Source organism: Panthera uncia (genome assembly GCF_023721935.1).
Source record: "Panthera uncia isolate 11264 chromosome B2 unlocalized genomic scaffold, Puncia_PCG_1.0 HiC_scaffold_24, whole genome shotgun sequence".
Taxonomy (NCBI): Eukaryota; Metazoa; Chordata; class Mammalia; order Carnivora; family Felidae; genus Panthera; species Panthera uncia.
The window spans coordinates 98,645,832-98,661,309 of NW_026057580.1; the positions used below are offsets into that span (position 1 = coordinate 98,645,832).

The following is a 15,478-nucleotide window of genomic DNA, read 5'->3' on the forward strand; positions in this document are numbered from 1 at the left end:
ATCTATTCTGGACGGAGACAACTTGAGAGATACTGCACTGCAGTTTGGGGAAGGGAGGCCTCCAGGAAGTGGGAGTGAGCTTCTCTTCAAACTGTGTGAGGGGTGGTGGAAGGGAGGATGCTGATTAAAATAATAAACAACTGCTGGAAAGAGAAGTGGATTACCACACTGCTGTCAGATCGGTGAGGGGAGCGGGGAAGCCCACGGACGCTGCCCTCCCCCGCCGCAAAGTCTGCAGAAGGGGGCCTTTCCATCTGCTGCTGGAACTTTTCTCCGGACAGATAGAACAACTTTTCAAACAACTTAGTTCTGTTGCACTGACAGCATCCCTTAGGCATAGCCTGACCTAGGGAAATGGACTGAAACTAGCTTGGTGGTTGCCATAGCAACGCAGGCTGCGGTGTCTGGGAGAGTGCAAGCCGGTGGCCTCTTGTCCCCTCTTTGGGTGTTTCTTCAGACAAGAGTACACTCCTTGCTGTTTGAACTCTACATAAGTCATGCTCTTTGAAAACTGGCTCTTTACTCAGGACTTTTTTTTTTTTTCTTTTTCTTTCTGAAACCAGTCTGAATGGAGGAAGTTGGTAATACTTGGCTTTTTTTTTTTTTTTTTTTTTTTTTTTTTTTTTTTTTTTTTTTTTTGCCTTCTCTCATGCAAGTTTCCAGGATATAGCTTCTTTTTGCTGTGTGTAATTGAGACCAAACTCTAAGCTTGGGGCCCAGGAGAGAACAGTTGTGGGCTGCAGGTCATTAGTGAGGTGAGCAGAAGGGAATCCTGGGCTTCCCAGAGAAAAAGGAGACCATGCCAGCCTCGTGGAACACAGCTACCAGAAATTATAGAGGCAGGTCTATTCCTTGTGAACTCCGAAGTCCATGAAAAGACGGACCCACGGTGGGGTGGCTAAAATGTCCCGGCACAGGCTGCTGCTGCTTATGGACCATAGCTCAAAGGCAAGGCTTGTAAAGGATTTTACAAAGGATTTTAAAGTATAGCCAGAAAAGATACGGATTTTAGAAGTTAAAAGCTGTTGTCTGAAGGAAGTTTGCCGGAAAGATGTAGGCTTCAAGGGCTACTGGACGATGATTGGTTTGAACTTCAGTTTACGGGAATTGCTGACAAAATTTGAAAAGGTATGCAGAAAGGGGACTTCATGAATGTGCTTTTTTTCTTCCTTGTCTGTTTTTTTTCTTAAACTCTGCATTTAGATGACAGATATTCTGTTGACTCTTTGATTATTTAATGTAATTTCTAAGGCATATTTGATTTGACATATCCTCTTTTACACGTTTTTCCAACTAAAGAGCAAATTAGCAATTCTTTCCTTTGGTCAGGAGAGCTTCTCACGATGCCTGTCAATTTTAGAATTCCACATCAGAAGAGGTCCTTTGTACTCAAGTCGACTGGTAATTTAATTGAAAGTTATTTTGGAAAGAAAAAAAGAAAACCAGCAACAACACTGGGTTTTCATGCCAAAGTCTGACTTCATCAGGCATGGGTTCTGTTTTCCATACCCCTCAGGTTTCTCTCCTTGCAGTTGGCTGAGCACTGCCTTTCCCAGCCTGCTTTCTGAAGATTCAGTTCTGAGAGTTGGGAGAAGATGCCTCCCAGTGACAAGGACCCATCCGATCTTAAACTTTTCCTTTTTTATTTCGAGTGTCTGTTTTATATGGGGAGCTCTTGCATGCACTGTGGGGCTTTCACGCTTGGATCATTAAATTTGTACTCAGTTCTTTTTTCCATAGGAAAGTTCTTGGCACACTCTAGGATTGAGCCCAGCCTGCCAAAGCTACCTTACATTTATAGTTAAACAAAACAGAGAACCTCAACGTGCTGCTCATGGGCTCCTGCCCTTCCTTAGCCTTTGGATGCCAAGCACTTATCTTCTTTCAACTTCCAGTCTTTAAAGAAAAAGAAAGAAGTGAAGTAATTTCACTATGTGCTTAAGTCAATTATTTATCAGTTGTTAGAGATGTGCTCAGTGTCTTTCACCATGAATACCCTATGGTTCCTTACGAGTACAAATATAAGCAAGACTGTATCGAGTCATTAAAGGAATAATGGGCTTTTTCTTACAAAACTACAATTGCCAGAGGAAAATGGCATAAAACCACGTCATTTGAAAAATTTAGAAGCTTTTCCAGAACAATTGCAGTCATTGCTTCCCTCCTGGTGATAGAAACAGTGTGGTGGGAAGAGTGTGGAGAAAGAAGAATTTAGCTTCTTCTGGTTGGATGCTCCCCCTGCCCCCATGTCTCCTGCACCCCGACTGTAGCACTAAGGATTGTAACACAGGACGCACTTTGACCTCTTGCTTTAATATGTTGTTAAGCACCTAAATTCCTGAGAGTAAGGATGGTTCCCAGTCAACTTGCTCACCATTTAAAAGGGGCAGAGGAGGGAGGGAATATCTTTTTTATGGCAGCTGGTAACAGCAGGTGACAAACTTTATGACCATAAAGAGGTCTGTTAGCTTGGTTTGTATAGATTTCTCTGTTTCTTCCTAAAAAGGTATAGGGCATATGTTGCATGAATAATTCATTACTTAGACCCCCCCTGTGAGGCAGTAATTGTGGGCAATGGCTGGACTTTTGTATTGTAATTGCTGCCATTAGTCTTAAAAAGCCTAGGTCAGATTCCAGAGGTTAGTAACCTGCCTTAGCCTTCTGGCCATTTTATTGGCAAGATTACAAGTTCTGGTTATATTAGTATATTTCCTCTTTTAACTCCCAAACCTTATTATCTGCCTAGTTCTTATTCTTATTTTAGTAGCTGAATTGACAGTAAAAGAAGTCTGCTGGCTTATTCCTATCAAAGCCTTGATTTGGGATTTTTTTTTTTTTTTTTTTTTTTTTTTTTTTTTTTTTTGAGACAAAGGCAAATTCAAAGAAACAATCCTGCCGCCATTCACAATCTGAAGTTCTCCGGATATGTTTATTTTTGGGTTAAACGCTTTTATGAAAACCAACGTGAGAGTTAATCTCTTTGCCATATTTCGTTTGTAGGAAGTTGCCATGCATGAGTATATTTTTCTCCAAGTCAAGTATTTAAAAAAATCCTTTGTGTATTTTCACAAAAGCTGTCTCATATATAGCCTGTGCTGTGTTGACTTGTTGCCAGGAAAACGGGTGTTTTGGAAAGGTACCACTACCTCACACCTCTCAAATACAACTACCTACCTTCCCCCAGCTCGGAGAGCAATGATGCCATTTTTAGGGAATGATCAGGGCCTACTGCTGTAATGCAAAAGCCACACGATACAAGAATAACAGTCTTTCTATAGTTCTTTTACTCTCCATTCCCCCAGTCCTGTCTTCTTCTCGGTTTTAGGGATCTGCTTCTTGAGAGGATATGTACCTCGGTGGTGATGTCACGCTTCTCATGTCCGTAGTTGAAATGCTTCAGTCTGCGGTTTAGGTTGTCATAGGAAAAAGGTAACTTTGCTATGCTCCTGAAGCCCTTTCAGGCTTTAAGAACCCTAGGGTCCAAAGATGCGATGTGGTGGGTCTTTCAATGATGGTTAATCCGAAAACTTGTAGACTGATAAGATAATTGAAATTTCCAAATGACTGCAGACCTTCCCTGTAACTTCAAGGCAGCAGTTTGTGAAATTGAAAGGGGGTATTCTGGTTGATGTTTTTGAATTTTAGAGAAATTCAGTGGTTTTTTGATTTATATTGTGTATCTGTTCATACACAAGTGTTTGGCACATGATTGAGTTCTGTAATATGGTTATCTAGTCCTAAAATGGGTGGTGCCAGGATTGATTTTCTAGCATAGGCAGGACAGGCAGATTACGCTTGGTACTCATTCCTAATCTCTTAGAACCAGAAAAGGCAATGCGGAGCATCCCTGGGAATCCAGAAGGCAGGAGATATTCTCTATTGTTCCCTCCAGGTGACAGCTCACGAAGGATCGGGAGATCCCAGCTGATGGAAACCATGTGTACCCCATAGTGGTCCTTAAGAGGAGGTTGAGACTGGAACTTCTTTCCAAGGGAGGATGACCTTGTGGCAGGATATGCCTGCCAGAAAGCAGGACCTTGTCATCTAACCAAGTGATGAAGGAGGAGCCCCAAGCAGGCTCCAAGCTGTCAGCGCAGAGCCCAACACGAGGCTCGAACCCATGAACTCTGAGATCATGACCTGAGCTGCAGTCGGGCACTTACCGACTGTGCCACCCAGGCGCTACCACAATGTTTAGTTGTAAAACAAATGTGTTCTTGAAGACACAGCAAACTTCCACTTTCAAGGTCTATTCATGTGTTCAACAGTTAGTAAATAGTTATTAAGTGTGTGGTACGTACCAGGCACTGGGCTGAGTTCATGGATGGAGTGGAGAATAGGTTAGACATGCCCTCCTTGAGCTTATGGCTTAGTGGGAGGAAAATCAAACCTTAAACACAAAGTGCTCACTACAGTGTGTGATGCGGCAAATGGAGATAGCTATGAGAGTAACAGGTAGGCCTAGTCTACTCCAGGAACAGATAAGTCTGTTCTGGAGAAATTATATTTAAACTGGGACTTAAAAGATGGGTTTGAAGTTAATGTAGGGAAATGTGTATTGGGGAAGAAATTGAGAGGTTTCTGGGCCATAGGACAGATCAGGAGGTGAGGACTTGGGTGCTCCAGGATTATAGTTTTAAACATTTAACATGCAATAATCTTTAGGTTTTCAAACCTGTTCAATTTTGATTATACCATCTGACTTGGGGAATTAAGGTGGGGCAGTAATTTGGCCACATGAAACATTTCACAACTGCTCCTAAGAACCTTATGTTCGTATTGTCAACCAAAACTGTGTACTCCAGGAGGAAGGCCACTGTATTTTAATTCACCAGGACTTTAATATGTTTCAGTAACAACCTGGTATAGATTCAAGGATTTGGAACACCTTTGGGTTATGAAAGGTATTTTGATTCCTGGCAGTGTTTGCTCTGTTTGAATTTACAATGTAGATTGTTTATTGATTCTTCATCGTTGCAAGTGACTTGTTCAAATTCTCTTGGAAGGGCAGCTAATTGTGGGCTTGTTCCACTAAGTTATTCAGCTTTTCTCCTACTCCGTTCTAACATATTTATAATCATAGATAATGGGATAAGAACATTACTGGCATTGATTTCTTTATAAATGCTGCTGTAGACCAGGCAATACTACTTTCTATTGTCTGTCAAATGTGATTCCATAATTATTAATAGAGTGATTAAAATCTATGAGATTTGTTGTTGAAAGCAAATGTAGTCTATAAATAATTCATTGAATAATTTAATGAAATTAATCATAATAATTAGTTGAATAATTAATTTCAATTACTATCCCAGAAGCTTCACAAAAGCCTCAAAGCATATTTACATATCATGTATGTAAATTTGATGATATTTTTTGGTTGTTATGTTATTTCTTGGTGATATCTGACTTGTTAAAAAAAAAGTCATGATTCCTCATTTCAAATCCTAAAGCTGTGGCAACAACAATCCCACTGAGTTCCTGTTAATCAATCCCAAACTGTCTCTGAATTCCAGTCTTGTTTTTGAAAGGAACAGTGGATTTCTTTTCCCCTAATGCTTAACCTTGTTGATTTAGCCTGAGACTTGGGATATGGTAGGGAGATCGTTGCTGACCTCACTCCTTCACCTTCAGGAAAGGGGTCAGGACTCCTTCAGAGAAAACATTGCTGTGGCCATGTAGGGTTAGGTAAATATGCCATATGAAAATAAACCAAAATTATGTTAACAAGGTCTGAAGAGGATGAATCTATTCTAACACCAGTTCAGTTGTTGAAGACTTTCTGGGGGCACTATATTCTTAATCTCTGTTTCCTATCAGAGGGTTCAAGCAGTTCTGTTTATTAAAATCTAAAGAAACTGTTTTGCTGACATGGTTATAGCCACTACTGGATTATAGAACATTATAAAGAAGTAAAATGTATGTGACATACAGTTATAAGTGTTGTCATATAATATCTCTGTGGGTTAGATAATTAGAGAAATGTCCAGGTAAGGGCAAAATTGGTATGAAAATATCAGTTATTAAATAAGCAACTAAATAAATATTTTCCTTACTTAGGAGGTTAATTTTGACCTGGGTAGTGGGTGTTGCGTACAAGAAACTAATTGGTGAATCTCTCTGAACTTTGTTGTCATCTTCTGGAAGGCTGTGCTGACAGTGTGTGTGCATCTTATGCTTTTGATGATGTTTTCCTATGTTGTCATCTTAGTCTAACCCCTGGTTTCCTAACTTTGTACATTATGCTTACGTTGTTAGAAAGTATGTTTCGAGGGAATCCTTAAAGATCTGTTCTGTCTTGTTTTTAAATGTGAGTTCAGCTGCTTGAAAACTTTGCTTTTGGCCTCTCTGTGCACATGACCAGCTTATGTTAAATGCCTGGAAGAACATTGCTTTGTGCTTCTACATGGATTACCTTCCCATAACTAATTATCAATAACTATTTTGTGCTGCTTAATGTTCAGAATGGCTTGTAGGTGACAGAGGTACGCATTAATAGGGCAAGTCCCCCAGCTGTGCAGTGAGAGTAAAACCTCCTTCATGGAATTTCAATTTATTTTAGCATTTGGTGCTACATTAGGGTCATGATCTAACAGCCTCCCGTGCTGGCATCTTGATTTTAAAGCCAGTGCATCATTGCACAATCATCTATGAAGGAACATGATGCATTAACTGCAGGTAATTCTAAATTTCCAGTGAAAGAATAGGCAGGGCTTTGCAGTACAAGCTTCTAAATAATTTTAGTTCCCATGTTAAATATTTTAAATGAAGAGATTAAACAAAATGATTACTGCACTCCCTTCCAACTGTTGATTATGTGAGTTTCCTTGGTATTATAGTAGCTAATCTGCCAGTCAATTAAGGTGAACTTAATGCTTTCATTCATGCATTTATACATTTGTCTGTCTACCTAGCTGTGTCTATTTCAAGTTAGGCTAATGCTGTGTAACAGACTGTGAAGAATACAGAAGAAATAGTAAGGTGATTTTTATGATTTTAGGAGCTTTTAATATATTTGGCCAGATAAATATACCACCAATTGTCAGTAAAACAAAATAATGTATGCTCATTTTCTTTGCTTTCTGGTTGTTGATTTTCTTCCTAACTTTTGTGGAGGCTCAGGTGTGGAAGGGTTTTTCACATACTGAAAGTTGCATTCCAACATGAATATAGGATGACTGGTAGTGCTCTTAACCAGAACTTGATGAAAATACCTGCAGTCGTTGGCCAGTGAAGGAGTTATGTTTTACTCCATTTGTCTTTGTGGCTGGGTTGGGAAAGGCATCACCTGGTTGGATACGAGGAGCCAAAGGTGCTTTGTGTTCTTGGTATGCAGATTTGCTGATTTTGTTGAATACTTTTGTGAAACTTAAAAAAAAAAACTTGGGGCGCCTGGGTGGCTCAGTCGGTTGAGCGTCCTACTTTGGCTCACGGCATGGTCTTGCAGTTTGTAAGTTCGAGCCCCGCGTCGAGCTCTGTGCTAACAAACAGCTCAGAGCCTGGAGCCTGCTTCAGATTCTGTGTGTGTGTGTCTCTCTCTCCCACTCCCCTGCTCATGCTCTGCCTCTCTCTGTCTCTCAAAAATAAATAAATGTTAAAAAAATTTAAAGTTAAAAGAATTAATAAAACTGTATGTGGATCTTAATGCACTTCTGTCTTCCTACTTCTCTTGGCTATGAAAGGAAGCAAATATATCAGGCTACTTTAGGAAGTAGTGGTTTGAAGTCTCCTTGTGGTTTTCCTTGTGATTTGTGTGTAGGTCTAGTCCACTGACAGTAGTTTTTAGGAACTGATCCAGCAAATTTGAGTCCAGATTCACTTTGGCCATGGAGAGCAAAGAGATGCCTTGCTCACTGTGTCGTTTGGCTTCTTGAGAAAGATGGCTATCATGCATATATAGAGCATGATCTTTTAATATATCTCTTTCGATGTCTTGAAATGCATTTCAGGACACAAAAGTAAAACAGTTACATCCTAAAGGATAAGGACTAGGTTCAGAAGTTGACACCAAAGAACCTTTCAGTAGAACTTGCCTTACCTTTTACTTTTTTCACTGAGAATTTCTCTTTGAAGCATTCCAAACTGAAATTATAATGAGATTGCCATTTTACGTGCATGATGTTGTCCAACCTGAGCACCTTGAATCCGTATCTGGCTCCGTCCCCTGGTCCCCTGTTGGTGTCTGCTCTGCACTCTGTGGAATAGAGGTGCTAGTGAAATGCCCAGGAGCCAACAGTGTCAGAGTTTTTGTTTGGTAGTGAGCCCCAATTCTGGGCGTACCCAGATCACACTTTGCAGGTGAACCTGATTTGGCTTTGTCACTAGGGTAAGATAACCCCAGAGACCAACAGGCTTGCAAATTTGGACCATACGTTTTGCAGAAGCTGTCCATCAGACTCTGTGTTCATCTCTCCCCCTCCTCATATCTGACCCTATTAATGTCATGTTAGACACCACAAATCTCAGAAATTATAATACATCATTTCTGCCCTTCATGTAGAAATGATAACTTCCTACCATGCTTATTAGAGTACTGAGGTGCAAAAGGCCTTTCCACGTGTCCTTCTGGTTAGTCTAGATCTGTAGATGTTTAAAAAACAGTCTTTTAGATCCCGACCTCTAAGTGTTGGTTCTTGATGGATTGCTAATCAGGAGTGATAAGTTTGTCTAAATGAGAGAAGAATAGGTAAAATTATGTAATATCTGCGTAAAACATCATATTTTGAGGGCATTTTTGCCTGTGTATAAAGGGGAAAGAGAATCTGGGTATTAGATAGTGTTCAGTGATTTGGTGATAATAATTATATAAAATTTCAAAAATTTCTTATGAATCTGAAATACCAACATCTAACAAACTGGTACATGAAATTTAGACTATAATACATTGTGTTTTTAAGAACTGGGGAGATCAATATATTGAAGATTTAAAGGCTATTGTTTTCAGTGTAAGAATTGTGGAAACACTTGAATTTGTTATTATCATTTAAAGTGAATTTAACTTTTGCTTAAAAATAACTCATCTGTTGAATATAAAGAAGTAAAGTTCTGTATAGCAACCCTAAGGGACTGTTGACGCTAATACCTAACATTTGCATTATCTCTTTGCTCTTTTCTCTTTAGGACATCCAGGCAGAAATTGATGCACATAATGACATATTTAAAAGCATTGATGGAAACAGGCAGAAGATGGTAAAAGCTTTGGGAAATTCTGAAGAGGCTACAATGCTTCAACATCGACTAGATGATATGAACCAAAGATGGAATGACTTGAAAGCAAAATCTGCCAGCATCAGGTCAGAATAGTCAATATCAAAATAAAAAATGATGGGGGAGGGAGATTTTTATGATTTTAGTCTATCAGAGAATGAACAGGAAGCCCTACCACCATGCTATTTTCTCAGAAGTAGTTTAAGATCTAAATGCAGGGGCACCTGGCTGGCTCAGTCGATAGAACACAAGACTCTTGATCTCGGGGTTGTAAGTTTGAGCCCCATTTTGGGTATAGAGATTACTTAAAAATAAAATCTTGGAAAAAAATAGAAAAAAAGATATATATGCAAAAAGTTTTTTTTTTTTTTTTTTTTTTTTTTTTTAAGTTACAGTTTTAGCTACATTTATATCCAGGGCCCTCTGCCAACTGTTCTTCACTATTCACAAATTTGCACATCATATTTTAAATTTAATTATACTAATAGGAATAATGTTACCAATACTTGCTTGTTGAGTGTTTACCTTGACCAAGTACTATGTTAACATCTTCATAAACATTGTTTAGTACTCAAAATATCCCAGTAGGTGAATAGTAAAATTCTTTCTTACATGAAGAAACAGAGGCTTAATGAATATATGGAACTCGAGAAGTTTTTGAGCTAAGTTCCAAGCCAGGATTTTTTTTTAACATGAAGTTTATTGTCAAATTGGTTTCCATACAGCACCCAGTGCTCATCCCAACAGGTGCCCTCCTCAATGCCCATTGCCCGCTTTCCCCTTCCTCCCACCCTCCATCAACCCTCAGTTTATTCTCAGTTTTTAAGAGTCTCTTACGGTTTGCCTCCCTCCCTCTCTAACTTTTTATTTTCCCCTTCCCCCCACCCATGGTCTTCTGTTAAGTTTCTCAGGATCCACATAAGAGTGAAAACATATGGTATCTGTCTTTCTCTGTATGACTTATTTCACTTAGCATAACACTCTCCAGTTCCATCCACGTTGCTACAAAAGGCCGTATTTCATTCTTTCTCATTGCCAAGTAGTATTCCATTGTATATATAAACCACAACTTCTTTATCCATTCATCAGTTGATCCAAGCTAGGATTTGAATCCAGATCTTTATGACTTTTGGCAGTGAATGTTTTGCTTCATTATGCTAGTTGTATGTCCAATTAGAAAATGTATTTATAGAAATTAAATATAGCTCATGGACACTGAAGTAGAAAACTGATGATTCGTGTCTGCCTTTGTAGAGAGTAAAATAAGGATGAATTTGAAGACTAGGATACCGACGAGGAAAGGACCCTGAGAAAATATGTAGTGTGGCAATTATTAATGCTGTTGGGAGTCTGGAATTACATTTAATGGATGGTGACCAGTACCCAACTGGATATGAGGTTAGAGGAAACTGACTGAGAACATGCTACTGAGCAAAGATCCAAAGAGGAATTTTGGTAGAAAGACCTAGATTTTGCATTTGGGTCAGTTTCTTTTAAGGTTCAGAAACTGTATGATGTTTTGAAAAATGTACATCCTTAAACAAAATGATCTTAAGTTTGACTCTCTGATTTTGCAATTTACTTACTGATCTTAGACAAGTTGCTCCATTTCTCTGATCCTTAGTTTTCTCATTTACAAAATCAAAATATAAATATTTAATCCACATGATTGCTCTGAAGATTGAATGGGATATTCTGATAGTTCCTTAACCTAGGTAAAGCCTGTCTAATGTAGCATCTAGTTGATTTTTACTTATGTAAAGGGACTCAGTGGCTCTGCTTCATCTGGTTTCTGATTTCATAGAACAAGTTCACAGAGAGTAGAAATCTTTAGTGATGATTTGTTGTGAATAAGCTTGAAAAAAATTTTTTTTTCTAAAGAGGTATCCTGAAACGTTGTTACTCTTCTGGGTCTCATAGAGGGAGATTCACACTTCTTTTTATTCTTACAGAAGGGGGTAGTTTAGCATGACCATGGCAGCCTGTGTGTAAAGGTCCTCTTGGAGATTATGTCAGCATCTGCCAACTACTTTTTTTCAATAAGAGAGGAAAATTTGGGAATATTGTATAGTGACAGAATATACTTATTTAAGATTGAGTTTTCTACTGTCCAGATTCCATTGGGTTGCAACTTTATGTTTCCTGTAAATAAACATTTAAAAAAAAATTTAAAATGTTAACTCTCATGAAAAACATTCATTGAGGTTCTAGCAAAACCAACATCTAGTCTAACAAGTGAAAAGCCACAGGGCTGTTCCTGGTGAAGACTGTCCACGTGGTGCTGGAATTTTGAGAATTTGGAGGATGGGTTCCTTAGGAAGGAACATTTAAGGGACACCTGGGTGGTTCAGTTGGCTAAGTATCTGACTCTTGGTTTTGGCTTAGGTCATGATCTCATGGTCTATGAGTTTAAACCCTGTGTTGGGCTGTGTGCAAACAGTACTGAGCCTACTTGGGATTCTCTCTCTCTTCCCCTCTCTTTCTGCCCCTCCTCCCTTCTAAATAAATAAATAAGTAAATAAATAACTTACTTACTTAAAAATTAAAAAAAAAAACAGGAATTTAATGAAGGCCTACATCATAAACAGATCATTCCAAATGGAAAGCTACAGACAAAAAAATTCTTTGGCCTTTGATAGATGCTATTCATATCAAATCACATTTTTTTCTAACTGGGAAAGAAAGAGCTCTTAAACTACTGTTGGAATATTAAATAAATCTAATAAATAATGTTATTTTTAGAAGATGGGAGAGTAAGCTTTTGCCAGTGGACTTCTGCATCAAGATAGATCATATATTCCAGTAAAGTGTGTTATTAATATAATAATGAATTAAAATAACTTTTAGCCAAATTATCCACCTCTGGGGATTCAGGTCTTTTCTTTTCAAGTATTTAATAAGAATAAGCTTCTGTGTTTAAGGCACATAATGTGTTCTGTGTTGCAAATCACAAATAAGATATGAGTCCTAAGGGACTTACAGGTCTGTCCAGGTTAAGGTGGGTTCAGTGAAGGGAATGGTTAACTTTTACTTCAGAGGCTTCATAAAAGAGGCAGTTATTAAACTGAGCCTTGAAAGGTGTATAGTTATTCCCTGGATGGAAGGAGTCAGTCCTGGAGAAGGACATGTAAGTGGGAGGCTTGACATAACACTGTTTTCATGGAGCAGTTAAGACGTTCAGTCTGGCTAAGACTAGAATTTGCTGTTGGTGTGGAGGGGAAAGACTGTGGCCAGAAGACAACAGATGGAGAGAGAAGTGAGACACATGCATGAAACAGCTGTGTGCACCATGCTCATTCCTCTGGTAGTAGAATTTGAAAACCTTTAGGTGACATGATTAGATGTGAGGTTTGGAAAGATCCCTCCCACATGTCTGTGGAGGATGCTTTATTAGATTAGTGTAGTTCTGAAGACAAGGAGAGCCGCTAACAGACCTGTTCAGTATCCAGGACAGGGAAGGGAGACTGAATAGGTACTCGGTTCATGTTGTTGAAGGACTAGTGAGACATCCAGAAACAAATCGCCATTGGGTGGCCATCTCTTCAAAAGAGAGCTATAAGCAAAATAAAGAAATGGTGAGACGGGGAGCATCCAGATAGAGGAGGCATATAAGCATTGTGAGCAGGCAAGAGGGTGAAAAGTTAGGAGACGGCACAGCAAAGAATCCCAGAAAACCATTAAATATAAGAGATAGGTGAAGGAAAGAAAAGCCAGCAAAGGATCCTGAGAAGTGGGTGGCCTTGAGGAGAGGAGAATCAAGAGTGTTGTCAAGAGCCAAGGGAGGAGGGGTTTTGAAGGGAAGGGCATGGTTAGTGGTGCTGACAGCTGAGGGAGTGGAGGGAGATCAGGGCTGCAGAGGCAGGTGGAATGAGAGGAGCTTTGGTGACTCTGCTGGGACACAGTTTCCATTGAGGTGAAAGTCGATGTCAAGAGGACAAAAGGGTCAGGATGGGAAGTGGAGAAGTGGAAACAGAACTAGTCCGCACAGTCTCATTTTCTCAATCAGCTCTGCTGTGAAGGGAAGGGGGAGAGAGACCACACTGCTATAACTATGTTATTACATAACAGCTTTGTAAATATATAATAACTGAAGGACTATATCTACACCTATATTCGCTAGTCTGTGCTTTCATATCGACCAGATATGCTTCACTAAAGAAGTAAATGATACATTCTTCATTTTTAACTTTGAAAAATAGGCAAAAGAAATTATATTCACATTCATTATTACTTGGGTATTTACAAAAGATGTATATTTCTTCATATAAGTATATATAAATCTGTAACTATATGTGGTGATGAATGTCAACTGGACGTACTGTGGTAATCATTTGGCAATAGGTACCTTTATTGAATCATTGTGTCGTGCACCTGAAAGGAATATAGTGTTATATGTTAATTATATCTTAATTAAAAGAAAGATAAAACAGTTTCTTAAAAAAGATACAAGTTTATTATACTCAGTAGCAGACCTTCATACAGGAAGCACACGTCGGAGAGAAATGGCGCAGGATAGCGTTTAGTCATGTTAGATCATGGAGCTACCCTGTCTCGGTTCAGTCACTGGCTTTGCCGCTTAGCAGCTGTGCCACTATGGGCAGGTTACTTAGCCAATATGTGTTTCCTCGTGTGTCAGATCTGGATAATAAGAGTACTTTCCTTATAGGCTCATCATGAATATATCATTTAATTAGCCTAAGTAAAGTGCCTAAAACAGTGGAACACAGTAAGCACTCAGTAATGGTTAACTATTATTATTATTTTTTTTATGGATTACCATTCTGTGTGGTACTAATTAGTTCAAAAAACATAGAAATTCTCCCTACTTTATTTTTTTTCTCAGTCATTAATATTGGGAATTTCTGAGAAGGTCCCCCAACAAATGGTATACGTCTGTCCTGGCTGGATTCTGAACAAATAAGAAACAAAAATATGTCCAAGAGAGAACAACAGTGTTGTTAATTGCTGATACAGAGGCCAGGTTGGACGGGGTGGCCTTAGAGAGAGGGCTCAGTGGAGGTAGCCTGTTAGCTGAACCCCAGAATGAGACAGCGTTACCAGCGGTCACCAGACAAGGTGGCTGCCCAAGGGAGAAACCCTACGCGGAAGAGTGGGGAGGAGCTCAGTCTGCAGTCCTGTTCTCAAGAGGCAAGGGTGGGCAGAGCTCAGCATCCAGTTGTTCCCCAGATTGGTGAATCAGGTTCCTCACTGCACCTGTACAGGGACTGAGAGAGTCAAGAGTCAGAGAAGAGGTCACAAGTGTGCTCAATGAGAAAGTGCCTTCCCGTGGGGCTGGGTGGGAAAGTGTTCTCCTTAACAAATATGGAGAGGGGACCTATATCCCAGCCACCTGCCTCTTTCAAGTCCTTATTGAAGGTGATACCTGTGGGTCACACTGTGAATTTCTGCTCCTTTATTCTTCCCTCCTGTTCCTTTCAATCACAGCCTACCCTTACACTGGCTTCTCTTGGGAACAAATTCTGTTGTATTTTTAATATTTCTATAAACTCTTCTACCACTTTTCCATATACTTGAAGGTTGGCTTTCCCCTCGATTGCCCACTTCACTTAAAACTCTCTTTGATAGAGGTTAATTTTCCCATTTTCCTCACCTGGCAGCTGGTGGGAATATTCTGAGTCTTTAATAACTGCTGGAGACACCAAACAACCAGAATGCCAGCCGGAAACTTCCAGTATGGCACATGCAGACACACGGGCTGAACAGGAGCCCTGACACCCAGGGATAAGAAAGAAGTTGACACCTCCTTGTTATATTTTAGGCATTGCCACTCCATCTCAACAGCTTCTCCTCAGAAGTGAATGCATCTATTATTCTACCCTCTACCATCTCATTCCTGCTTCCTCCGGAACTGTAAGACACTCCTCTACTTTCCTCATTGATTTGAGCATCTGACTTCCCTTTTATTCTTCATCTCTTTCTCAGCTATCATCCTGGGGGTCAGTACCCATATTGATGATATTTTTTCTATTTTGACTTCCAAGTTTCTTCTTACTTTGTCTGTAAAAGCCTTTCTCCCTATTCCTAAGTCTCACAGACCTGGCCATACCTGGGACTCAGTTGATGTCCTGTGTTATCTTGGCATCCCTGAGATGATTGATCTGCAGGAGACCAAGGACAGACCATTCTCCAGAGCACACATCTTATTTTACTATATTCCACCTGGCCATGTGCAACAGAATGCCACTGGTCTTGCCATGTTAATTAGAGAAGTGCCCTCTGTTGTATCAAATAGGAATCATTTGCAACATCA

At 39.6% G+C, this 15,478-nt stretch overlaps 1 protein-coding gene across 6 annotated transcripts in view; it reads left to right on the forward strand.

The window, feature by feature from the left end:
• Positions 1-15,478, forward strand: part of UTRN (utrophin) — a 408,075-nt gene that overhangs the window by 245,509 nt on the left and 147,088 nt on the right. For 4 of the 6 annotated variants that reach the window (XM_049653027.1, XM_049653026.1, XM_049653028.1 and 1 more), the window contains exon 51: positions 9,121-9,293. In XM_049653027.1, the coding sequence (XP_049508984.1) occupies positions 9,121-9,293 (173 nt within the window). Of the gene's footprint in view, positions 1-645; positions 1,129-9,120; positions 9,294-15,478 lie in introns of those variants that run through there. The other 2 variants (XM_049653030.1, XM_049653031.1) reach the window with 1 other exon arrangement.